We start from the raw sequence: 26,517 nt of genomic DNA on the forward strand, positions 1-26,517 counted from the left end.
ATTTGTGTCAACTACACTCAAATAAAAAAATTAAAAAACAAAAACAAAACAGAACAGGTGCAGAACCCAGAATATACTTTGCCAACCTCTGCTCTAAAGCATTATAAAGGAAAAAATGAGAAGTCTGATTTAATATAATTAAAGATATAATAAAAAATAAATAAAAAAATTAATCAAGATTGCTTCATAGTAATGTTCTGAATTGAATTATGACATATTTTCTGGGACCTTTTAATTTTAAATGATTAATCACTGAATTATTCCAATTTGATTTTAAACACTGTAACAAACATACCTCTGATATTTGTGATCCTTCAACAAACTTGTTTAAAAAAAAAAACCACAAGATTCAAAGAATTTAATGGAAGCCAAGAAAAAAGAAAGAACAAGTACATACTATATTATAGTAGTTAAAACACTTATTTCTATATATTTTCCCAAATTTGGTTACTTGATTATATGAATTCCCGGATTTGAGTCAAAATTAGTCTATTGTTTCGATTTTATCTACCAATTCAATCATGAAATTTTCTAATTCTACCACATATAGTTTATGCTCAATTACATTTACCAATTTTAAAAATAAACATTACATGGTTCTTCAAATTACTAAAATCAGACAAAAACTTCCAAAATGTTCATTTTAATTTTACTGCTAGATCATGTAAATTCAATGCCTTAAAAATAAATTGGTGTGTTTTATTTTGCCCACAATACTATCAAACTTGAATAAATGCTTTTGCTGTCCAGTTTTTGCTCTTCTGTTAGCCAGCTAAATTCCTTATGCAGTTCCTTTTTTTTTTTAATCAAACTAGTAAGTTACTACTGGAACAGTAGTTAAAACAGGTCAATAAATAAAATAATTTCAACATGTTCTTGAGGATATCAATAGGTAACAAATGAAGAAGGAAAAGATTAAGAAATATATTTCATTTAGAATTCTATTCATAACTTCCTTTGGACTCTACTAGTTAATTCTGAAACATGACCTATAGACTTTTTTAGTTTTTATTTTAATTCCAGTGAGTTAACATCCACTGTTATACTTATAGACTTTCTAATGATTATGGACATCAGTGATTCATAACAGCCAAGCTGCACTAACTAAATATGTACACCAAAGGTACTAAGTCCATTGTTTTCTACTTTATTATTAGTATGCTTTTTACAACACTTCCAACTCTAACCAGTAATAAGACACTCCTATTATTTACCTTAATTTGTTGCAGCTTAGCTAAATGACAAATTTTTAGTATTTCCCTTCTTACTACTGGCCAAATCATACCTGGCTCAGGAGAGCTGACTATACATATCTCTTCCAAACTCCACATTGAGTAACATCATGTTGGTACCTTGAAACTGGGAATATTTACACAATCGAACCCAGCAGATGCTACTGGGTTTTGGTCTAGGGGGCCCTGAGTGGCTTAGTCAGTTTAGCATCCAGCTCAACTCTTGACTTGGGCTAGGTCAGGATCTCACGATTTGTGGATTCAAGACTCACGTCTCTGCGCTGACAATGCAGAGCCTGCTTGGGATTCTCTCTCTCCCTTCTCTCTGCCCCTCCCCTGCTCGCACATCCTCTCTCTCTCAAAAATAAACATTAAAAAAAAAAAAAAAAAACTTTGGCCTAATTCTAGTCAGCTCTTGATACACTGGGAATGAAGTAAAGGCAAGTACTACCATAATTTACATAATATATTGCCAGCTACTCCTAAATTTATGAAAATGAATCCTATTTTTCCTTTCTAGAGAAAACTGGGTCAAAAAAAGGGATGGTTACCTTAATACATTTCTCAAGAATGAAGACTAAAGAGCTTGTATATGGCCTTAGATTCTAGTAAACTGGTAAACTGAATATGCATCACTCAAAACAAGTTAGCAAGAGAGCTCAAATTTTTAAATATTTTATTAAAAATTTATAAAGTTAGGGGCGCCTGGGTGGCTTGGTCGGTTAAGTGTCTGACTTCGGCTCAGGTCATGATCTCACGGTCCGTGAGTTCGAGCCCCGCGTCAGGCTCTGTGCTGACAGCTCAGAGCCTGGAGCCTGTTTCAGATTCTGTGTCTCCCTCTCTCTCTGACCCTCCCCCGTTCATGCTCTATCTCTCTCTGTCTCAAAAATAAATAAACGTTAAAAAAAAAAAAATTTTTTTAAATTTATAAAGTTAAATATTTATAAAATATTTAATTAATAGTTTAAAATATTTTATACTAATGTTCTATTTCTTATAGTTAATGTTTTATTTAAGTTTTAACATCTAGAAATGCTCTTACACATTTAACATAGTTTTGAGAAGATACACTGTTCTTGAAATTTGTTATTCAGTAAGAATCTTTCTCCCAGCTTTTTTTTTAAATGTTTATTTGTTTATTTTAAAGAGAGAGAGAGAGCATGCATATGCAAGCAGAGGAAAGGCAGACAGAAGGAGAGAATCCCAACCAAGCTCCATACTGACATAGCAGAGCTCGATGCAGGGCTCAGACTCACGAACCATCAAGTCATGTCCTGAGCCAAAATCTAGAGTCGGCCGCTTAACTGACTGAGGCACCCAGGTGCCCCACCCCCATCTTTTATAATTATATATATTATTTGTTTTTACCTCCAAACTTTGCGCTTCTGTTGACTCCTTCTCAAAGCTGGCATCCTTCAACGATGATTCTAAGCCTTCATACTGAAAGAAAGCAACACTGTAAGGAAAAGCTCTATAAATTTTATTCCATATTTATCTGAATAGGCATCTAAGAAGCAGACAAAATCCACTTCCGCGTGTATGTTAAATTTACTTCAATTTACTTAGCTTTAAGTTCTTCAAATATGACCACTATAATAGAGACTGGGCAGCTAACACACTGGCTTGAACAACAAATGACAGAACTTCACCCTTAAAACTAAGAGAACTGTCCCAAGTCCCTATTCACTGAAGAGAAACTAACTCAAACTGGCCATCAAAATTTTCACTTGTAATTCAAATCATACAACAAATAAAGTAGGCAATATTAAATCTTTAAAGGTGCAAAATAAGGAAAATGAAACATACAATGAGATAAGATTTGGCAAAATGCACTTATTTCAATGCTTTAAAAAAAAAGGTGATTAAATAGAAGATTAGGCTATTTGGACCAACCTTCCACACTAAGAACAAAAGATGGTCAAAAACAAAACACAACAAAACAAAAACAACAGGACATGTGTGAAGGCCTTGGAGAGCAAACCAAATAGTGAGAATTTATGATAGAACAGGGTATCCTCAGAGAACCAAGTCCACCATTTGACAATTCTTTCTCCCTGCCCAAAAGCAGAGGATGATAGGACAAGAAACCCAGCAGAGATTTTAGTAGAAGTGGGGACCTGAGAGGGAAAAACTTGGGAGTTCAAGACCTAATGAATAGGATGAGCCACAAAGCTCAGGTTTCATGATGGGGTTCTGTGGTAGGCTGAAGAAAGACCTCTCCAAATTCTGTCCTAACCCCCAAAATTTCAAGATGTGATTAAGTTAAGGATCTTCAGATGGGGCAAATATACAGGATTGTCTTGGTGGACCCAACATAATCCCAAGAGTCTTTAGAAGAGGGAGGTAAGAGGATCAAAGTTAGGAGAAGAGACAATGGGAAGATGGAAACAGAGACTGGAGCAATATAGCTAAGAGCCAAGGAATATGGACAGCCTCTAGAAGGTGAAAGAGGCAAGGAAAAGATTCTCTCCTGGTACCTCCAAAAGGAAAGAGATATGCTGACACCTTCATTTTAGTTCTATATAAGACTGGTTTTAGATGTATGACCTCCAACGCTATAAGAAAATAAGCCTGTTACTCTATGTTACTAAGTTTGTGATAATTTGGTACAGCAGCAATGCAAAACTAATACCACTGGCTATCTTATAAGAAAGTCTAAATCAGAAACAGACCAATCCCTTGAAATGAGGCCAAATTTCCAAACATTTTAATCTGTAATTAAAGTAATCTACGATTTGTGATGTTTCAGCCTATCTGCCTATGAGAAGCAACAGCAAATCCTCACTACAGAAACATCACCCACAACTTCAAATTTTTCTCTACAAATAACCTGGCATTGACCAACACAAGATTTGACTAAGAACCAAGAGAAAAAATGAGCAAGAGAAACAGACTCTTGAGGGATGCAAATAATAGAGTTTTCAGTCAGACATTAAAAAAAGTAAGTTTGGGGCACCTGGGTGGCTCAGTGGGTTAAGCCTCTGAATTTGGCTCAGGTCATGATTTCACATTTGTGGGTTTGAGCCCTGCATCTAACAGCTCAGAGCCTGAAGCCTGCTTTGGATTCTGTGTCTCCCTCTCTCTCTCTGCCCCTCCCCTGCTTGTGTTCTGTCTCTCTCTCTCAAAAAACAAAATAAAAATATGTTTTAAAATTTTTTTTTTAATTTTAAAAAAATGTAAAATCTTAAAAAAGAAAAAAATTCCAGCTAATCCATTTGCAGAAATTGCAAGCTGATCCCAAAATTCACAGAAAATGTAAAGGACTCGGTGAGAATAGTCAAAATGATCTTGAAAAAAAAAATGAACAAAGTTAGAAGACTTACACTTCCCAACTTCAAACCTTTCGACAAAACTACACTAATCAAGACAGTGTGGACTTGGTATAAAGATAGACATAACAGGGGCGCCTGGGTGGCGCAGTCGGTTAAGCCTCCGACTTCAGCCAGGTCACGATCTCGCGGTCCGTGAGTTCGAGCCCCGCGTCAGGCTCTGGGCCGATGGCTCGGAGCCTGGAGCCTGTTTCCGATTCTGTGTCTCCCTCTCTCTCTGCCCCTCCCCCATTCATGCTCTGTCTCTCTCTGTCCCAAAAATAAATTAAAAAAAAAAAAAAAAAAAAAGTTGGAAAAAAAAAAAAAAAGATAGACATAACAGATCAATGAAATTGACTTAAGAGTCGAAACTTCACAACTTTAGTCAATTGATTTTCAACAAGTTACCAAGATAATTCAGTGCAGAAAGAACAGTCCTTTCAACAAATAATGCTAGGAAAAACTGGATATCCACATGCCAAAGAATGAAGCTGGACCCCTACCTAATATAATTTGCAAAAATTAATTCCAAACAAATAAAAAACCTAAACATAAGAACTATTCCCATAAAACTTTTAGAAGGAAATATAGATGCAAATCTTTGTGAGTAGTTTTAGGCAATGGTTTCTTAGATATGACACCAAAAAAAGTATAACCAGCAAAAAAAAAAGTAGATAAACTGAGCATCATCAAAATTAAATACATTTGGGGCCACTGGGTGGTTCAGTCAGTTAAGCATCCAACTCTTGGTTTTGGCTCAGGTCCTGCTCTCCTGGGTTCAGGGCTCAAGTCCCACATTAGGGTCCATGCTGACAATGCAGTTTGCTTGGGATCCTCTCTCTCCCTCTCCCTCTCCCTCTACCCCTGCCCCGCTTGTGCTCATGCATGAGCACATTCTCTCTCTCAAAACAATAAATAAAACTTTAAAATAAAAACAAAAAATTGAAAACATTTATGTTTCAGGAGCACCTGGGTGGCTCAGTCGGTTAAGCTTCCGACTTCAGCTCAAGTCATGATCTCACAGTTCGTGAGTTCGAGCCCCATGTCAGGCTCTAGTGACACCTTAGAGCCTGGAGCCTGCTTCAGATTTTGTGTGTCCCTCTCTCTCTGTCCCTCCCCACTCACACTCTGTCTCTCTCTCTCTCTCTCAAAAATAAATAAAATTAATTAATTTATTTTTTTTTAAATTTTTTTTGTTTTTAACGTTTATTTATTTTTGGGACAGAGAGAGACAGAGCATGAACGGGGGAGGGGCAGAGAGAGAGGGAGACACAGAATCGGAAGCAGGCTCCAGGCTCTGAGCCATCAGCCCAGAGCCCAACACGGGGCTCGAACTCACAGACTGCGAGACCGTGACCTGAGCTGAAGTCAGACACTCAACCGACTGAGCCACCCAGGCGCCCCTAAAATTAATTTATTAAAATAAATTAAATAAATATAAAATAAATTTAAAATAAATTAAATTAAATTAATTTATTAAAATAAATAAACATTTGGGGCGCCTGGGTGGCGCAGTCGGTTAAGCGTCCGACTTCAGCCAGGTCACGATCTCGCGGTCCGTGAGTTCGAGCCCCGCGTTGGGCTCTGGGCTGATGGCTCGGAGCCTGGAGCCTGTTTCCGATTCTGTGTCTCCCTCTCTCTCTGTCCCTCCCCCGTTCATGCTCTGTCTCTCTCTGTCCCAAAAATAAATAAACGTTGAAAAAAAAAAAAATTAAAAAAAAAAATAAAATAAATAAACATTTTAAAAAATTTTAATAAAAAAAATTTATGCTTCAAAGATACCACCAAGAGAGTGAAGAGACAACCCACAGAAATGAGAGAAAATACTTGCAAATCACATAATCTAATGAGAAGCTCACATCTGTAATATACAAAGTTACAACTTGATAATAAGATGAAAGACCAATTTAAAAATAGGCAAAGGAACTGCAGAGACATTTCTCAAGAAAAGATAAACAGTCAATGAGCACATGAAAAGATAAGTGCTCCTCATAATTAGCCATCAGAGAAATGCAAATTAAAATCACAGTGAGATACAGCTTCATACTCACTAGGATGGCTAAAATCAAAAAGACAGATAGTAACAAGTGTTTGGAAAGATGTGGAGAAACTAGAACACTCACAAACTTGTGGTAGGAATGTAAACTGGTATAGCCACTATAGAAAACAATTTGGCAGTTCCTAAGAAGTTAAACACATATCCATCAATTGCACTCATAGGAATATACACCAAAGAATTGAAAACATATATTCACATAAAACTTGTACACAAATGTCCATAGCACCATCACTTGTAGCAGCCAAAAACAGAATAACCCAACTGACAAACACATACATAAATTGTGGCAAAGAAGAGTATTTGGCAAAAAAAAAAAGTACTGATTCATACTACAACATGGATGAACCTTGAAAACATAATGTAAGTGAAAAAAGCCAGTCACAAAGGACTATATATTATATGATTCTATTTATGTGAAACGTCCAGAATAGGTGAATCTAATGTTTATTTTTATTTTTTTTGAGAGAGACAGACAGACAGACAGAGAGAGAGAGAGAGAGAGAGAATGAGTGGAGGAGGGGCAGAGAGAGGGAGACACAGAATCCAAAGCAGGCTCCAGGCTCTGAGCTGTCAGCAAAGAGCCCAATGTGGGACTCGAAGTCACAAACTGTGAGATCATGACCTGCACTGAAGAAGGATATTTAAACAGACTGCACCACCCAAGTGCCCCAGAACCGGCAAATCTATACACAACATGGATGAAACTTGAAAACATTTTACTAAGTGAAAAAAAAACCAGACACAAAGAACCACATGTTGTATGATTCCATTTATGTGAAATGGAACACAGAGCAAACAAAGTTGTAGAAAAAAAAAAAGGTAGATAAGTTGTCTAGGGCTTGGGAGTAGGGGAAACTGGGTGAAGGGTGATAACTAAGGGCTACAGGGCCTCTTTGGGGGTAATAAAAATGTACAAAAATTATGGCAATGGATGAACAGCTGTAAGTATACTAAAAGCCAGTCATTTGTATACTTTAAATGCATAGTGGGTAAATTATATTACAACAAAGCTGTTAAGAAAAAGCTATACTATCGGGGTGCCTGAGTGGCTCAGTTGGTTGAGTGTCCGACTCTTGATTTCAGTTCAGGTCATGATCCCAGGGTGTAAGACCAAGCCCTGCATCGGGCTCCATGCTTAGTTCTCAGCATAGAGGCTGCTTAGGATTTTCTCTGTCTCCCTCTGTTCTTCTCACCCACTTGCAACACGTGTTCTCTCTGTCTAAAATTTTTAAAAATTTTTTTTTAATTTTTAAAAACAAAGAAAAAGCTATACTATTTAGATGACTTTCAAAAATCATCAGATACCAGGGAATAAATCTAATAAAACATGATGAGGACCTCAACACAAAAATTTAAACAATAACAGAGAGGTTTTAAAAGATGTTAATAAAGGGAAATACTATATAGTCCACGGATAAGAACTCAACATTGTAAAAATGTCAGTCCTCTCCAAATTGATCTATATATTCAATGTAATCCCAACTGAATTCCTAGCAGCCTATGTGTGTAAACTGATGAACTGATTTAAAATCTATATAGAACAGCAAAGTACCAAGATCACCAAGACAATCTTTAAGAACAAACATGGAGGTTTACACTGTCAGCTATCAAGAATCGTTACAAAAAGATAGATTAAAAAGCATGATATTGGCATAAGAATTTAAAAAACTGACCAACAGAACAGAAGATATTATAGAAATACTCAAATATATACAGCACTTGATTTAAGATGACACCACAGAACAAAGGAAAAGATGGTCTTTTCCATAAACGGTACTGGTTAATTCAACATCCATCTGAAAAACACTGAATCTTGACTTCCAAATCACACCATTACAAATTCAATTACAGGTGAATTAAAGACTAATTAAATTTGGGTTAAACTGTTTTCCCCAAAATTTATATGTTGAAGCCTCAGTACCTCATAATGTGACCTTATTTGGAGACAGGCCCTTTAAAGAGGTGATTAAGTTAAAATAAAGGCTTAAGGATGGGCCCTAATCTAATCACATGATGTCCTATAAAAAGAAGAAATTTGGACACAAAGAGAGATACCAGAAACAATCACCTGGACAGAGGAAAGACCAGGGGAGGTCCAGGCAAGCAGGCAGCCACATGCAAACTAAGGGGAGGAGCCTCGTAAGAAATCAAACCTGTCAACCCTTTGATCTTAGACTTCTAGCCTCCAGAACTGTGAAAAAATTAATTTCTGTTGGGTAAGCCACCTGGTCTGTGATATTTTGTTATGGTGTCTCTACCAAATTTATACAAAGACTAAATGAGAAAAGTAAAACAAAGCTTCTGAAAGTAGCACAGAAGAATATCTTCATAACCTTAAGTAGACAAAAATTCTTAAATAAGAAACAAAAAGCAGGCATCATAAAGACAAGATTAACAAATGAGACTAGGTTAAAATTAAGAACTTCCGCTTACCATTGAAATAAAAAGGCAAACCACAGAGTGAAGGAAAATATTTGCAATACATATACCTAACAAAGGACTTGTGTTCAAATATAGAAAATATTCTACGTATCAAAAAAGAAAAAGAGATAACCATACCTTTTCAAATAAGAAAAATAAAAACAAAACAAAAAACCCTTAAACAGGCAACTTCACAAAAAAGATATCCAAACAACCAATAAACCTATGAAAAAGGTACTTAACCTCATTAGTCAGGGAAATGAAAATGAAACCACAATAAAACATCACTATGCTCTTACCACAGTGTTTACAATTAGTAAGACTGGTAATATGAAGAGCAACTGAACTCTCACACTTTGCAAACAAGCATTAATAATCTTAAACTTACACAGAAGTTTCTGCACTGCAAACTAAAGTCTTCCAGCTCTAACACGTATGTAACATTTTAAAAAATGTCTTACCTCTTTCTGAACAACGCTAAATTTTTCAAGTAGTTTACATTTTTCATCAAGCAGTGTAGAAAGTTCTATAGCCAGCTTGTTCTCTCTTCCTGAAAAAAAAAAATTGTATTATATGTAAATTGTTTTAAGTTTCAAAATTATGAACAATAATGATGAGATCTATAATAGAAAAAAGAGCTTACCCACATAAAGCCGGCTTCTAACCTGAAAAAAAAAATTCAACAAAATTATATTAAATACATATTTAAGTAAATCTGACTTATTTAACTTCTATTACCAACTTAAAAATAACTGGTTTCTGGGGCGTCTAAGTGGTTCAGTTGGTTAAGTGACTGACTTAGGTTCAGGTCATGATCTTGTGGTTCGTGAGTTCGAGCCTCACATCAGGCTCTGTGCTGACAGCTGGAGCCTGGAGCCAGCTTCAGATTCTGTGTCTCCCTCTCTCTCTGTCCCTCCCCCTCTTGCAGTCTCTTTTGCACGCGCGTCCTCGCACTCTCTCTCTCAAAAATAAACATTTTTTTTAAAAGTTAACATAAGTAACTGGTTTCTTACTGCCTTAGTATGAATATACATTAACTGAGAGTGTTCTTTTTCCAATGGAAAAAATGCTACATATTAAAGTCTCTCTATTGAAGATTCACATTGTATATAAGCATACTGAAGGTTCTGAAATAACCTTAAAGATAGCAGTTTCATTTCATTTAGTCCATTGTTCTTCAAATATATTTTACCCTAAAACAGGTTCCTTCCTATTTCAGGAAGCCCTTATTAACATCATGTTTTCCAAAATAACAGTTTGAGAAATGTTTACCACAGGACCATGAATCTGAATAGACTTCAAAAAATGAAGGAAAAACTCCATTTGTAAAGGGATCAGGCTTAGGGAACTTAAATGGGGACTTAAATCATCTACAAAGATGTATAGGTATAAAATTAAGAAACAAAAGTTTTAAGGTCAAGGTACAGTGGAATCAGTATTGATGAGGACTAAATCAGTGCACTAAATCACATTAAGGCACGATCTCAAAAGGTAACAGGAAGCTGAAAAAAATTAAAAAACAAAAGTTAAGACACATGGAAGACAGAAGTAGAAGGGACAAAATCCAAAAAATAGTCTCAAAAAGAGAAAACAAGATGTAAAATGCAGAAGATAACTCCTAAAATTAAAAAAAGATAAAACAGGGGCACTTGGGTGGCTCAGTCAGTTCAGCATCCATCTCTTGATTTCAGCTCAGGTCATCACCCGAGGGTGATGGGGACTGTGCTCCATATCAGGCTCCAGGCTGAAGAGTGGAGCCTGCATAAGATTCTCTCCCTCTCTCAGCATGTCTGTGTGGCTCAGTCGGTTGAGCAACCCACTCATGATTTCAGCTCAGGTCATGAACCCAGGGTTGTGGGACAGAGCCATGCATCAGGCTCCATGCTGACTGAATGTGAAGATTCTCTCTCCCTCTGCCCCTCTCTCCTCCTTGCACTCTCTCTAAAATAATTTTATTACAAAAAAAAAAAATTCTCTCTGTCTCTCTCCTCTCCCCCACTTGTGCTTTCTCTCCCTCTAAAACAATAAGTAAATTAATAAAAATAAATAAACAAGCAAACAAGCTCTCATATTAAAAGATTCCAGAGAATTCTAAAAATATTTTAAAATATTCAAACTTAGACACATTATATTGAAATAATAATGTCAACTTAAAAGATTCTAAAAGCTTTCACAGAGAACAGATCATTTATAAATAAGAATCACACTGCCATTAGACCTTTTAATAAGTAACATGAAATGTAAAAAGACAAGGAAGTAAGGCTTTTGAAGTATTAAAAGGACAGAACTTTGAACCTAGAATGTTTATATCAAACAAATTACCATTCCAAGTGAGGACTTAATTCAAATATCCTCAAGCACTCAAAATAAAGTCACAGAAGGTTTGCCACGCAAAGACCTACACTAAAAACAATTTTGAAAGAAGCATTCAAATATGGGAAGTAAATCCAGGAGACCCTCAAGAGATACATCAAGTAAGAGCCAAGTATCTTGGCAATAATTTTTGTGGTTTGTAAGGGATAGGGACAGAGTAGAGGAGAAAGTTAAAAACAAAGAAAAGAAGAAATATATCTGAGTAGTAAAGTGAAAGAAACCAATGGATGTGAGAGTATGTTAAGGTTCTTGTCTTCACTGTAAAAAGATTTACTTACCAATGTAAAAGAATTTAAACATAAAAAGTGGAATAAACAAACAAAGCTGAAAGAATTTAGTCCAAATATATCAATAATCATAACATATGTAGACAGACTAAACAGTGAAAAAACAAGAGATTGCCAGAATAGACATAAAAGAAATTTACAGAGGTACCTGGTTGGCTCAAACAGTTAAGCATCAGGCTCTTTATTTTGGCTCAGATCATCAGGCTCATGATTTTTTTTTTTAATTGTTAATTTATTCTTTTAATTTACATCCAAGTTAGTTAGGATCTAGTGCAACAATGATTTCAGTAGTAGATTCCTTAATGCCCCTTACCCATTTAGCCCATCCCCCCTTCCACAACCCCTCCAGTAACCCTCTGTTTGTTCTCCATATTTAAGAGTCTCTTATGTTTTTGTCTCTTTCCCTGTTTTTATATTATTTTTGCTTCCTCTCCCTTATGTTCAGCTGTTTTGTATCTTAAAGTCCTCATATGAGTGAAGTCATATGATATTTGTCTTTCTCTAATTTCGCTTAGCATAATACCCTCTGGTTCCATCCACATAGTTGCAAATGGCAAGATTTCATTCCTTTTGATTGCCATTGTACACATCTTCTTTATCCATTCATCCATTGATGGACATTTGAGTTCTTTCCATACTTTGGCTATTGTTGATAGTGCTGCTTATAAACATTGGGGTGCATGTGTCCCTTCGAAACAGCATATCTGTATCCCTTGCATAAATACCTACTAGTACAATTGCTGGGTCATAGGGTAATTCTATTTTTAATTTTTTGAGGAACCTCTATACTGTTTTCCAGAGTAGCTGTATCCGTTTGCATTCCCACCAGCAGTGCAAAAGAGATCCTCTTTCTCCGCATCCTCGCCAACATCTGTTGTTGCTTGGGTTGTTAATGTTAGCCATTCTGGCAGGTGTGAGGTGGTATCTCATTGTGGTTTTGATTTGTATTTCCCTGATGATGACCGATGTTGAGCAGTTTTTCATGTGTCAGTTGGCCATCTGGATGTCTTCTTTGGAGAAGTGTCTATTCATGTCTTTAGCCCATTTCTTCACTGGATTATTTGTTTTTTGGGTGTTGAGTTTGATAAATTCTTTATAGATTTTGGAGACTAACCCTTTATCTGATATGTTATTTGCAAATATCTTCTCCCATTCTCTCAGTTGTCTTTTAGTTTTGCTGAATATTTCCTTCACTGTGCAGAAGCTTTTAATTTTGATGAGGTCCTAATAGTTCAATTTTGCTTTTGTTTCCCTTGCCTCCGGAGACATGTTGAGTATGAAGTTGCTGCAGCCAAGGTCAAAGAGGTTCTTGCCTGCTTTCACCTCAAGGATTTTAATGGCTTCCTGTCTTACATTTAGGTCTTTCATCCATTTTGAATTTATTTTTGTGTATGGTGTAAGAAAGTGGTCCAGGTTCATTTTTCTGCATGCCCTGTCCAGTTTTCCCAGCACCACTTGCTGAAGAGGCTGTCTTCATTCCATTGGATATTCTTTCCTGCTTTGTCAAAGATTAGTTGGCCATACATTTGTGGGTCCATTTCTGGGTTCTTTATTCTGTTCCATTGATTTGAGTGTCTGTTTTTGTGCCAGTAGCGAACTGTCTTGATGATTACAGCTTTGTAATACAGCTTGAAGTCCGGGCTTGTGATGCCTCCTGCTTTGGTTTTCTGTTTCAAGATTGCTTTGGCTACTTGGGGTCTTTTCTGGTTCCATACAAATTTTAGGATTGTTTGTTCTACCTCTGTGAAGAATGCTGGTGTTATTTTGATAGGGATTGCATTGAATACATAGATTGCTTTGGGTAGTATTGACATTTTAATAATATGTGTTCTTCCTATCCAGGAACATGGAATATTTTTCCATTTTTTTTTGTGTCTTCTTCAATTTCCTTCATAAGCTTTCTATAGTTTTCAGTGTGTAGATTTTTCACCTCTTTGGTTAGATTTATTCCTAAATAGTTTATAGTTTTTGGTGCAATTGCAAATGGGATCGATTCCTTGATTTCTCTCTCTATTGCTTCATTGTTGGTGTATAGGAATGCAACCGATTTCTGTGCATTGGTTTTATATCCTGTCACTTTGCTGAAAGGCTCATGACTTTATGACTCATGAGTTCCAGTCTGGCATCAGGTTCTGCACTGAAATGTGGAGCCTGCTTAGAATTCTCTCTCTGCCCCTTCCCCGCATGCTCGCCCATGCACGCTCTCTCTCTCTCTCTCCCCAGTCCCTCCCCCCTCTCTCCCTCTCTCTCTCTCAAAATAAATAAACTTAAAAAAAAAAAAAAGAAATTTACACAGGATGCACATTAAATAGAAGACCATAGAAAGGCTAAAATGTACAAGGACAGAAAAAGACCTATCAAATATCACCAAAAAAGTTGCTATGGCTATAAAAATGAGAGATAAAAGAAACCTTAAGACAAAAGAATCACTAACATTAAAGAGAGTTACCAGATACTGACAAAAGGTTCAATCCACCAATAAGAGATATAGCAATTCTAAACATGTATCCATCTTATAAAATATGCTCAAAATATGTTAAGCAACAATTGCAGAACTACAAAAAAATTATAAATCTATCAAGAGAGTGAAATTCAGTCAAATTCTCTTCATTCTTGATAGATAAAAGAAAGGAAACAAGAAAAGAACAAGAATATAATACATGAACAACACAAATTAGTCTTCCCCTAATTGATGAGATACAGAATGATATACATGTATCTGCTCTCAACAGTAATCAGTGGAAAAGAATAAAAAAAAAAAAAAATCTACACAGTCCATGCATTTGAACTCTTAATATGTGGCATGGCAGATGAGCAGGAAAATGGCTGTATCTTGGAGTTAAAATTAGACCGAATCTTTACCCCATTCCAGGCAAAAAATTACATTCAAGATGGATCAAGGACATGTTAAACGCAAAATTTTCAAAGAATTTCTGTTCTCTGATGAGCAAACAAAAACATGGTAAAGAAGATGAAACGATGTCTCATACCGCGACACTGGCAACAAGAATAGCTTAAAAGGTACAAACTCACAACTAGTAGCAAATAAGCCCAGAGATCTAATGCACAGTATAGTAACTATAAACAACACTGTATTATAATCATCAAATCTGCTAAAAGACTGGAACTTAATTATTCCAACCACTAGAAAAAAATTAACACATAATGTAACAGAGGTGCTAATTATCACTAAAATGGAAATTATAATATATAAATGTATCAACATTTATAACATTAATTAACATGTGTACACCTTAGATTGAGAAAATGTTACATGTCAAGTATACTTAGACAAAAACAAAGAAATTATGAAAAATATTTTAAAAAGGAAAAAAAAACAGGTGTGCTCAGTTGGTTAGGCATCCAACTCTTGATTTTGGATCAGGTCATGACAGCACAGAGCCTGCTTGGAATTCTCTCTTCCTCTGTCTCTGTACCCCCAAAATAAATCAATAAACATTTAAAACAGAAAAAGGAAAAAGGAAATGGAAAATGGACAAAAGACTTGAGGAGGCAATGTACAAGCTAAACAAATGGCCTTTTAACACATGAAAAGATGCGCAACCACAGTGGTAATCCAAGAAATACAAATTACAACCACAATAAGAAAATAAATGCATACCTTCAAACATGGCTAAAATTTAAAAGTCAGTCAATATCAAGTGTTAGTAAGTACGTGAAAACAACTAGAACACTCATTAATTTCTGGTAAAAGTGTCAACTAGTATGAAGACAACTTTGAAAAATAAATTTGGTACATCTACTAAAACTGAGTACATCTACATATGCTATGATGCAGCTATCTCTCTCCTAGTTATATAAACAAGAGAAATGTATACATATGTTTCCCAAACAGCCCATAAAAATGTACATAGCAACACTTTCCATAGTAGCCCCAAACTGGAAACAACCCAAATATTCATCAACAACAGAATGTTAAATAAAATGTGGCATATTCATAATCAATCAAACTAAAGATACCATCAAGAATATCTAAACTACTCATAGAAAAATGGCAAAAGACCTAAATAATTATTTCCAAAAAGAACAAATACAAATGGCCAATGAATTTATTAAGAGATTTCAATCTACTTGGTGATCAAGAAATTAAAATCAAGACTATGATAAGACTCCATTTTATACCCACTCAAAATGGCAATAATAAAGAATGTCAACAATAACAAATGTTGGAGAAGAAAGAGAACAAGTGGATCTCTAGGAGCTCCTATATATTGCTTGTGTGAGTGTAAACTGGTATAGACAATTTGGAAAAGAATTTGTCATTATCTTTTCAGTAAAACCTCCACATACCCTATAACTCAGTAATCTCACATTAAGTTTACTCCCAAGAAAAACTTACAAATATACTACAGGAGACATGTATAAGAATATACACAGCAGCACTTATTTGTAACAGAAAAAAACGTGGAAATAACCCAGATGTCCAAAACCATAAAATCTACATATAAACTGTAGCATATGCTTACAATGTAATATTCTAAAGCACTCAATATGGAAGAAACCATAGCCCCATCCAAATATATGGATAAATCTTAGCAACGGAGGATGGACTAAAAAAATTCCAAGATATGTCTTATGGCATTATACCAAATAAAATTATATATTATACTTGAGAAATGTATGTAGATATGACCACCAAAAAAAAAAAGAAAAAAAAATTAAGGCATGGGAATAATAAACACAGGATCCAGAACAAGGTTACCTCTAGCACAAGGAGAAAAGGGGATGAAATGAGGGAAGATCACCTAATGTAAGTGATAGTCCATGTTTTGGTTTCAAGTTGAGTGGTAAATTCACAGATTCTTAGTATATTGTTAACAATAAACACAGATTTAAATAAATAAATAAGAAATACAGGTGTAGGGTATTAGTGTAGAATACTTCTACAAATAAAGTCTTTAACATTTTTACACTTAGAAAAATTCTTCTAAATCCATATTCAATTTCTAGTAGCCACATATTAACACAAGGAATACACATAACAACAGGCTAATACATTTGCTTAAAATAAAAGATTTCTTTTTTTTAACTTTTTTTTAAATGTTTATTTCTTTTTGAAGGAGAGACAGAACATGAGTGGAGGAGGGGCAGAGAGAGAGAGAGAGAGAGAGACACAGAATCCAAAGCAGGCTCCAGGCTCTGAGCTGTTGGCACAGAGCCCAACACAGGGCTTAAACTCACAAACCGCGAAATCATGACCTGTGCCAAGTTGGACAATTAACCAATGGACCCACCCAAGCGCCCCAAAAGATATATTTCTTATGTTAATTGTTCAACCTGAAGACAGATGAATATTCTCTTAGTATTGGTTACTTACCGATCGAAAACTTCTCCACAAAAACAAGAGAACAGCAAAAACTCCAACAACACCTGCACATATTACCATTTCCCATGGGAAACCATAGGGATTAGGACCTGGTCTCATATCTTCAGGCAACACTGCCACAACCTTCAAGACAAAGAAAATTAACTTCTAAAAATGCACATTTGATAAAAAGTGTTGATTACAAACTGCTTGCTATACGTGGAATGTTTGTGGCCCCATAAAATTCCTATGCTGCAACCAAATCCCCAGTAGGATGGTTATTTGGAAGTGGGGCTTTAGGGGTGGTGATTAGATCATGAGAGTGGAACCCTCATGAATGGGATTAGTGCCCTTATAAAAGAGACCACAGAGAGTTCCCTTGACCTTTCCACCATGTGAGGGTATAAGAAGAATGAATCAGGAAGCATATCCTCACCAGACCCAGGATCTGCTCCGCCTTGATCTTGGCCTTCTCAGCCTCCAGAACTGAGAACAATGTTACTTGTTTAACAGCCACCCAGTTTGTGGTATTTTATTATAGGAGCCCACATAAACTAAGACACAAACATAAGTACAGGTTTATGTGTAAACACTCTTAACACCCATTTCATGAAATAAGCTGCCAGACTACCAAACAGAAGGTGTCACGTGTATTTTTCTGGCAATTTTCAATCATCAAGTGATGAAAAATAGCAGTATGGTGAAATGCAATGATTTCAAAACTGGAGTTCTACAGAGATGCCTCAGATTTCCGAGAATAAGAGGAGAGATGGCCAAAGAAAGAATCTGAGCTCAGGTGTTCTTATCCTGCTATCAACCAGTTTAGGTTTTATGTATAGAATATACTGGGTTCCATTTAAGATTTCCCAATGGGGGGGGGGGTGGGAATAAATCTGCAGTTTAGAGAAAAAAAAAGTTTGAAAACCAATGATGAAGCTTTGGGTTTAGAATCTGAATGCCTCTATCTACCCTATTTCTGTGGCTCCATTCTCTAATCTATCATGGGATTAATGCTGTTTGAACATGCATGACAGGTACTCAGGAAAGGTTAACCATTTCCATCAATCCTCTTTCAAAGACCATGATCTTGTAACCATGGCCTTTCTATACTACTTCTCTCCCTCGCAGGTCTTCAGCACAAAACAGCTTAAGGCTTTTACAATTCCTTCTATATTTAATCTTTCTCTGGGTCAGCTCATTATTCATCCTCACCCAATGGGGTTATTCTTTTCTTTGTTACCAGGCCCCAAACATTACTCAAACACAGAAAGGAGAATAGTAGGGAGAAAAAGAAAAATGTCCTTTTAAGAAAAAACCTGGAGAAAAAGAAAAATGTCCTTTTAACAAAAAACCTGCAGTCTAATCAGGTCTGTTTCTTTCCAGCGTTCAACCCAAAACCCATATGAAAAATCTTTACTTTCTAAGATCTTTCTACCTAGAACAACACCCTTTAATGTCTATTCTCATTTCCCAGATCTGTTTTATAACTCTGATCCATATTAAGTACCCCTTCCAAACTACTGTCTATTGTTCATTAATCTGTATTAAATAAACCTGATTATACCTCTTCTAAAAAAAACAAAAACAAAAAAAACAAAAAACAAACCTTTAATTTCTGCCTCTCCCTACATTACCCCCGTTACTAGTTCACCAGAAATGTGTTAGTATTTTTTAAAAATTTCCATCAAAGAAAAGCCCAGGACCAGATGGATTCACTAGTGAATTCTACCAAAAGTTTACAAAAGAATTAATTCCAATCATTCTCAGACTCTTCCAAGAAACAAAAGAGGAGAGAACTTTTCCTAATTGATTCCATGAGGCCAGTATTACCCTAGTATGACAGCCAAACAAATATATCACAGGAAAAGAAAAACACACATCAATATACGATGTAAATGCCAAAGTTCTCAACCAAATAATAGCAAACCAAATCTAGCAGCATATAGAATGAATTATATACCATGACCAAGTGCCATTTATACCAGAGTACAAGGTTGGTTCAACAAATAAAAATAAATCAATATTATATACCATATTAGTAGGAAAAAAAATCACACAATCATCTCAATAGACACAGAAAAGACATTTAACAAAATCCAACATCCTTTATGATCAAAACATTCAACAAATTAGGACTGAAGGGAATTTTCTCAACCTAATAAGGGACATCTATGAAAAACCAACAGCTAACATCTTACTTAATATGAAAAATTGAAAGCTTTTACCTCAAAGCTGGAACAAGGGGGACACCTAGCTGGCTCAGTCAGAAGAGCATGTGACTCTTGATCTCAAAGTCATATAAGTCTGAGCCCCACGTTTGGTATAGAGATTATATGAATAAATAAATATTAAAATAAAATCAAGACCAAGATAAGGATATTCACTCTCTCCATATTCACCTCAATATTGTACTGGAGGTTCTGGCCAAGGCAATTAAGCAAGAAAAAAAAAAATCAAAGACACCTATATTGTAAAGGAAAAACTAAAACTACCCCCATTTGAAGATCACATAATCTTACATACAGAAAATCCTAAATAATCTTAAAATTCTAAAATAAGAAGCTTAATAAGAAACTATTAGTGCTAATAAACAAGGTCAGCAACATTGTAGGATACAAAAATCAATACAGAAAAATCCATCCTATTTTCTATACAATAGCAATAAACAATCTGAAAATGAAATTTAAAAAATTGCTATTTACAATAGCATCAAAAAGAGTAAGAGACTTAGGAATAAAGCAAACTTTATACTTTGAAAACTACCAAACACTGTTGAAAGAAATTTAAGTTCTAAACAAATAGAAAGACATTCTGTTTCAAATTAGAAGACTTAATACTGTCCTGATGGCAATACTCCCCAAACTGATCTACAAAATCAATGCAATCCCTATCAATAGTCCAATTGCCTCTTTTGCAAAAAATGGACAGACTGATCCTAAAATTTATAGAGAAATGCAAGGTATATAGCAGTTCCTTCTCTATAGCTATATAACCATACACAGACAAACAAGAAAAAAAAAAAAGAAAAGAAAACAATGTCGGAGTACTCATACTCCCCTATTGCAAAACTTGCCATAAAGCTATCATAATCAAGACAGTTTAGCAACGGCCTAAGGATAGACATATGAACAATGGAACAGAAATGAGTATCCAGAAATAAATTTATGGTCAACTGATTTTCAACAGCAGTATCAAAATAAATCAGTGAAGAAAGAACAGGCTTTTCAACAAATGTTACTAGTACAAGTGGATCTCATACCATAATTCGAAATGGGTCACAGACCCTAACGTTAGAGCTAAAACTCTTAAAAGGAATCATAGTTGTAAATCTTTGTGACCTTTTTTTTTTTTTTTGGAAGTTTATTTATTTATTTTGAGAGAAGGGGGGGGAGGGGGAGGGAGACAGAGAGAAAGAGGGAAAGAGATAGAATCCCAAGCAGGCTCTATGCTGTTAGTGCAAAGCCTGATGCAGGGCTCAAACCCACCAACCGTAAGATGAAATCATGAGCTGAAATCAAGGGTCAGAGAGGCCTAACCAACTGAGCCATCCAGGATCCCTGTAACCTCATTTTAAGCAATGGTTTCTTAGATATGACACCAAAAGCACAAACGACCAAAGAAAAAATAAATTAGTTTTCATCAAAATGTAAAACCTTTGTGCTTCAAAACTTTTTTACTGTATTTATTTATTTTGAGAGAGAGTGCACAAGCAGTGGAGGGGCAGAGAGAGAAGGAGAGAAAGATAGTCCCAAGTGGCGCTCAAATTCAAAAACTGTGAGATCATGACCTGAGCCGAAATCAAGAGCCGGACAGTTAACCAACTGAGCCCCCAGGGACCCCAAATCTTCACGCTTCAAAGGTCACCATCAAAACAGTGAAAAGATGGGGTGCCTGGGTGGCTCAGTTGGTTGGACGTCCAACTTCGGCTCAGGTCACGATCTTGTGGTTCGTGAGTTCGAGCCCTGTCAGGCTCTGTGCTACCAGTTCAGAACCTGGAGCCTGCTTCAGATTCTGTCTCTCCCTCTCTCTCTCTCTCTCTCTCTCTCTCTGCCCTTCCCCCGCTCACTCTGTCTCTCTCCCTCTCCTTCAAAAATAAATAAACATTAAAATAATAATAATAATAATAATAATAAAATAAATTAAATAAATAAAAATTAAAAATAATAATTTTTTTAAAGTGAAAAGACAATCCACAGACTGGGAGAAAATATCTGCAAATCATGTATGTGATAAGGATCCTGTATCCTGAATATATTAAAAAAACTCTCATGACTCCAACAACAAAAAGGCAAATAACGCAACTTTTTTTAAATCGGTAAAAGAAAGGAATAGATATTTCTCCAAGGACGATACACAAATGGTGAATAAGCATATGTACAAATGCTCAACATCATTAAAATTAGAGGAATGGAGGGGCGCCTGGGTGGCTCAGTCGGTTAAGCAGCCGACTTCGGCTCAGGTCATGATCTCACGGTCCGTGAGTTCGAGCCCCCGTCGGGCTCTGTGCTGACAGCTCAGAGCCTGGAGCCTGTTTCAGATTCTGTGTCTCCCTCTCTCTGACCCTCCCCTGTTCATGCTCTGTCTCTCCCTGTCTCAAAAATAAATTTAAAAAAACGTTAAAAAAAAAAATTAGAGGAATGGAAATCCAAACCACAATGAGATACCACTTTACACTCACTAAGGTGGCTAAAAACAAACAAACAAAAAATTATTGGAGAGCATGTAGAAAAATTAAAACATTGCTGGTGAAGATGTAAAGTAGTGCAGTGTCTATGGAAAACAAAAACTTAAACATATGGTAAATATGACCCAGTAATTCCACTCCTAAGTATATACCCACGAGAACTGAAGACATTCACAAAAAAACTTATACACAAATGCCCACAGCAGTATTACTCATAATAGCCAAAAAAGTGAAAACAACCCAAATGTCCATTAACTATATGGATATTCAAAATGTGGCATATCCATACAATGGAATATTTTTCAGCCATAAAAAGGAATGAAGTACTATTACTAGCTACAATATGGATGAATCTTGAAAGTATGCTAAGTAAAAGAAGTCATAAAGGCCACACATTACAGGATTCCATTTACATGAAATGTCCAGAACTGACCAATTCATAGAGACAAAAAGTAGATTAGTAGTTGTCAAGGGATGGAAAGAGGGGAAAATTGAGAATGACTGCTAATAAGTACAGGGTTTCTTTTGGGGGGTGATGTTAATATTCTGGAATTGTGGTGATGGCTGCACAACATAGTGAATATACAAAAAAAAAAAAATCACTGGACACTATAGGGGCACCTGGGTGGCTCAGTAGGTGGAGCGTCCGCCTTCAGCTCAGGTCATGATCTCACAGTTCATGAGTTCGAGTCCCACGTCGGGCTCTGTGCTTACAGCTCAGAGCCTGGAGCCTGCTTCGGATTCTGTGTCTCCTCTCTCTGCCCACCACCCCCCACACACACACACACTGTCTGTCTTTCTCTCTCTCTCAAAAATAAATAAACATTAAAAAAAAATTTTAAGATAAAAAAATCACTGGACACTATAAAAGACTGAATCTTATGTGAACTATAGCTGAACAAAAAAATATTTTTTTAACTAAAAAAAAAAAAATTAAAAAGCAGAACGATGTTGTGCCATCCTAGCCCTCAGGCCCATGTGGTGAGCATAGCAGTTTTTAGCAAAGAAATCATCCAGGTAAAAATACATTCACAGTAGAAAAAATTCTGCAAGAATTCTGCAATTCCTCATGTGTCTCTCCATTCACAGTCCTATAAAAACTAAGTTTTGATTATTGTTTTTAGTGAAGAAAAGGAAATATGTACAATCAGAAATCATCACTCATGTCACAATATACTTCTCTTCCAATAAACCCTCTTTCTGTCAATGAAGAAGCTGCCATAGCCAGAAACCTGGGAGTCATTCTAGATGCCTTCTCTCTCTCATTCTTCACATCCAACGGACAAAATCCTACCCATTTTGGCTCTTAGCTACTAAATATTTTCCCCATTCAATATCCTCTTCTTTATCACTACTTGACAACTCTGTCATCTCTTCCCTACACCCTGTTTCTAGTTTTGTTTTCCTTACATTTCATCTATACACTACTATTAGGAAGCTCTATTTAAACCAAAAGTCTAACCACTGAAATTCTTCAAATGCTCTCCAGCACCTACATCAACTGGAACCTACTTATGTCTCCAGCAACCATTATTGCACATCATTCCGAGCCCAGTTTGTACTCTAGTAAAACTGAGTTCCCTGCACAGACGATGTTGTTTCATGCCTCCTCTGCTTAGGCTACTCGGTTAGCCTGGAAAGGCTTTCCTAAACACTCAAGAAAATACAATCTCTCCCACCCTTCAATTTCCTTAGCACTTTCTGTGTATGCTTTGATAAGCACTTCATCGGTTTCTACTTTGTATTGTTTTTTGTCTTCTCTCCTTTAACAGACAGCATGATACCAGAGGCCCAAACTCAGTCCATTTAGATTCTCCACAGAACTGTCACACACACACACACACACACACACACACACACACACAAAATCACTATACACGCTATAATTGAATGACTGAATACCATAACAGTATTTTTAATACAGATAACAAGAAACCAATAATCGCAACTGCCCCAATATTTTAAGACTTTTTTAATGCAAATAGTCTAAAACATAGGGATAGAAGTGCCCCAAAACATGTCACCAAAGACACCGATAAACACTTGAGAAAAATCTATGCAACCTGATTATAAACTGATCTTAAAAATATATAGAAATTTTGAACACTGGGAGTTCAAGATCTCCAGATTTTACATTAGCACGACGTTTTATACTAAACACACACACACACACACACACACACACACACAGAAAGAAACGAAGAACAATGTCGAGGTAAAGTATCTCAAAAGAGCATTCTTTAGTAAAAGAAAACGCAGAATTACAATCCCAACTCCCCATCCAGGCTTAGGTGTCCTTTCAAGACAACTAGAAGTTTCAGCACTAAAAGGAATTCATTTCAGAGGATCAGTCCTCAAGTTTCTCACAGTGGGAGAACCACGTGTCACTGACCCGTGTTCAAAATAAATAACATGACGGAAAGGGAAATCGTTTTAGGAACCCGAAAACACTTAACACACCTTTGCAAAATCCCGCTAGGCAAATGCTCTTTTCACCTTCCTGATCTCCTGGTCCCCTTCATCACCTAAAAAACCACCTAAGCCGCTTATGAACCAGCCTCGGACACAGGCCCGAGCCCAACGGCAGGTGAGGACTGGCTTCAGGACCTCTAGCCACGGCCGCTCAGACCTCAAAGCCAAAGTCGGCGGCTTCCTTCCCCAGGAGGCTCCTGCGACCCCTGGGCCAAGTAACACTGATCGCGCCTGGACTCACCCTGCGTAGCTTTTCCAGGACCAGACCCAAGTACGACTGAGGTGCAGACCCGGGCCCCTCCATGGCGCCAAGGCTGCCTCAGCTGTAGCGGCCGCAGCCCGGGCCTGGCGGAGCCACAACAAGCAGCAGAGAACACACAGCTTTCAGTCCGGAACCCAAACCTGCACCGGGCAACGGGAGCAGACCACTGCTGAGCCGGCTGCGGGGGGTTGCTGGAGAGAAAGAGGCCGACAGGCCTCAAGTGTGCAACGCTCTCCAACCGGGAAGCCTCGCCTCTAGTTACACTCTATGTTCTGAACATCCGGAGGTCCATACCCATCCCTCAGGAGCCTGCAACTAGCCCTCTCCTCACCGTCCACCCCTCGATTTGGTTTCGGCCAGGCAGAGGCGCGTAGGCGGGGAGGCGGGGACGCCAGGATGCGGTAAGTTTCCCCTCCATCTTCGCGCGAGGTCCGTAGACGTGTCCTTGCCTTTCGTTCTTAAAGGGGCCGGTGCTCTACCTGGCCAAGCGAACCACCCTTGGAAGTGGAGGGTCTCGAGGCAGAGACAGTGGAATTTGGCCTCAGGCTCTGCGCTGTAGTGTCGGCCACTAGCCCAGAAGAGTGGGGTTACGGCTCAGGACTCTCCCCCCTCCGCCCCCGAAATCTGGCCGCAGTAGCGGCGAGGCTTCTCTTGGAGATCCCCAGGCGTGAAGCCTCACGGGGTGAGCGCGGCGCGGCCCCTCGACCCAAGGGCAGACGCCAGGCCAAACACCAGCTCCCAGCACTTTCCTCTCGCAGAACGTCAAGAGTCACCCCCACTGAAGCCCTGACGGCATCGTACCCCGGGGGACGCTGCTGGCCCAAGGAAACCGGCAGCCGCCTTCTTTCCAGTCAGAAAATGGCCCGCAGGGCCCGTGCCTGTGCGTACTGCCAACCGCGTCCGGACTTTGGACTTTGGACAGGAAGGCGTCTCGGGTCAGCTGTGGTTCAGACAGAGTTTAACCTCTCCCACGCTAGAGAACTTCGATCGGGTCTCCACTGCCCAGAGGAGGTTCGAGCGGTTTACGCATGTCTACCTAAGTTACCTGAGCACTTGCTAGACAGAACTGTCTTAAACTCTATGAGCTCCTCGTTGCCCAAATGCCAAAGCAGACTCCTGTGGACCTTGGCTGGACGACTGCTGTTCTCCTCTGAGAAGGGGAGCAAAAAGTAGCAGCTAAAAGTAGCACCTTGCCTTCTAAATTTAGGACCCTATTTTTAGGTATGTTGAATAAAGTACGGAGGGCTGGATTTGTTCGTGGGAGACTTTTAGCTGACATAGGTGTAAAGGATAACCCCTGGGTGTTCCTTGCCAGCAATGATAATCCTCAACAAGCTCGGCTTTCTACAAGTCCTCAGGGAAGCGACAAAAAGGAGCAGATGCTTCTCTAAACAGGTCACCCGAGAAAACTCAATAGTTGAACAAAATCTTGAATCCTTAGGAAATTTCCCTAATGTAAGCTGGCAGCAACAATTGTGCCAGAAAGAATTAAAAAAAAAAAAAAAATGGCCAAGTTCACAGCAAATGATTTGAGGGCCCAAATGGGGCCTAGTTTTTTGGAACTCAAAGTGCTCTCTTTTGCCACATCAGCCTAAGGAGTTTCAGGAACAATCGGTATCAGAAACAGAAATTGCTTAATAATTCTCCATTTTTAAGATATTACACAACCTTCATATATGCTGGTCAGTGTGTATTGAAATTAAATTACGTTAATAGCTTATTAAAGTCAAAACAGAAGCATAACCAAAATTTTATACTTAAAATTTCAGAGAATCTTAGAACAATGCATTTAGAGCATTGTATTACTTGATAAAAATTCCTTAATGTCTGAACATTTTCAGGAAATTCTAAAATCATTTTCAGCTTTCAAGACTTATTTATAACCTAAAACATTTTTTTAACTCTTTTGCCCACCCCTAAAGCAGTCTGTGCCCTTTTCCAATTTTTCAATAATTACCATTCCAAATATTAGGAACATAGATTAGGGACAAAAGAATAAACGAAGTTTTTGAAAACTCTAAAAGATTCCCCTGTAGCAAAAACACAGTAAAACTTAAACTCGGTGCCAAATTCAAACCTAATTTCTCTTTTGT

At 37.3% G+C, this 26,517-nt stretch overlaps 1 protein-coding gene across 13 annotated transcripts in view; it reads right to left on the minus strand.

Annotated features, from left to right (window-relative positions):
- MIA2 (MIA SH3 domain ER export factor 2) overlaps nucleotides 1-26,517 on the minus strand; it is a 108,429-nt gene that overhangs the window by 56,871 nt on the left and 25,041 nt on the right. For 4 of the 13 annotated variants that reach the window (XM_049611575.1, XM_049611581.1, XM_049611586.1 and 1 more), the window contains 4 exons: nucleotides 17,019-17,150; nucleotides 9,664-9,685; nucleotides 9,482-9,570; nucleotides 2,601-2,672 (listed from right to left, as the gene is read on the minus strand). In XM_049611575.1, coding sequence (XP_049467532.1) covers nucleotides 2,601-2,672; nucleotides 9,482-9,570; nucleotides 9,664-9,685; nucleotides 17,019-17,150 — 315 coding nt within the window. Of the gene's footprint in view, nucleotides 1-295; nucleotides 323-2,600; nucleotides 2,673-9,481; nucleotides 9,571-9,663; nucleotides 9,686-17,018; nucleotides 17,151-24,403; nucleotides 24,605-24,755; nucleotides 24,929-25,225; nucleotides 25,251-26,517 lie in introns of those variants that run through there. The other 9 variants (XM_049611576.1, XM_049611574.1, XM_049611580.1 and 6 more) reach the window with 7 other exon arrangements.

Source organism: Panthera uncia, assembly GCF_023721935.1.
Source record: "Panthera uncia isolate 11264 chromosome B3 unlocalized genomic scaffold, Puncia_PCG_1.0 HiC_scaffold_1, whole genome shotgun sequence".
Lineage (NCBI taxonomy): Eukaryota > Metazoa > Chordata > Mammalia > Carnivora > Felidae > Panthera > Panthera uncia.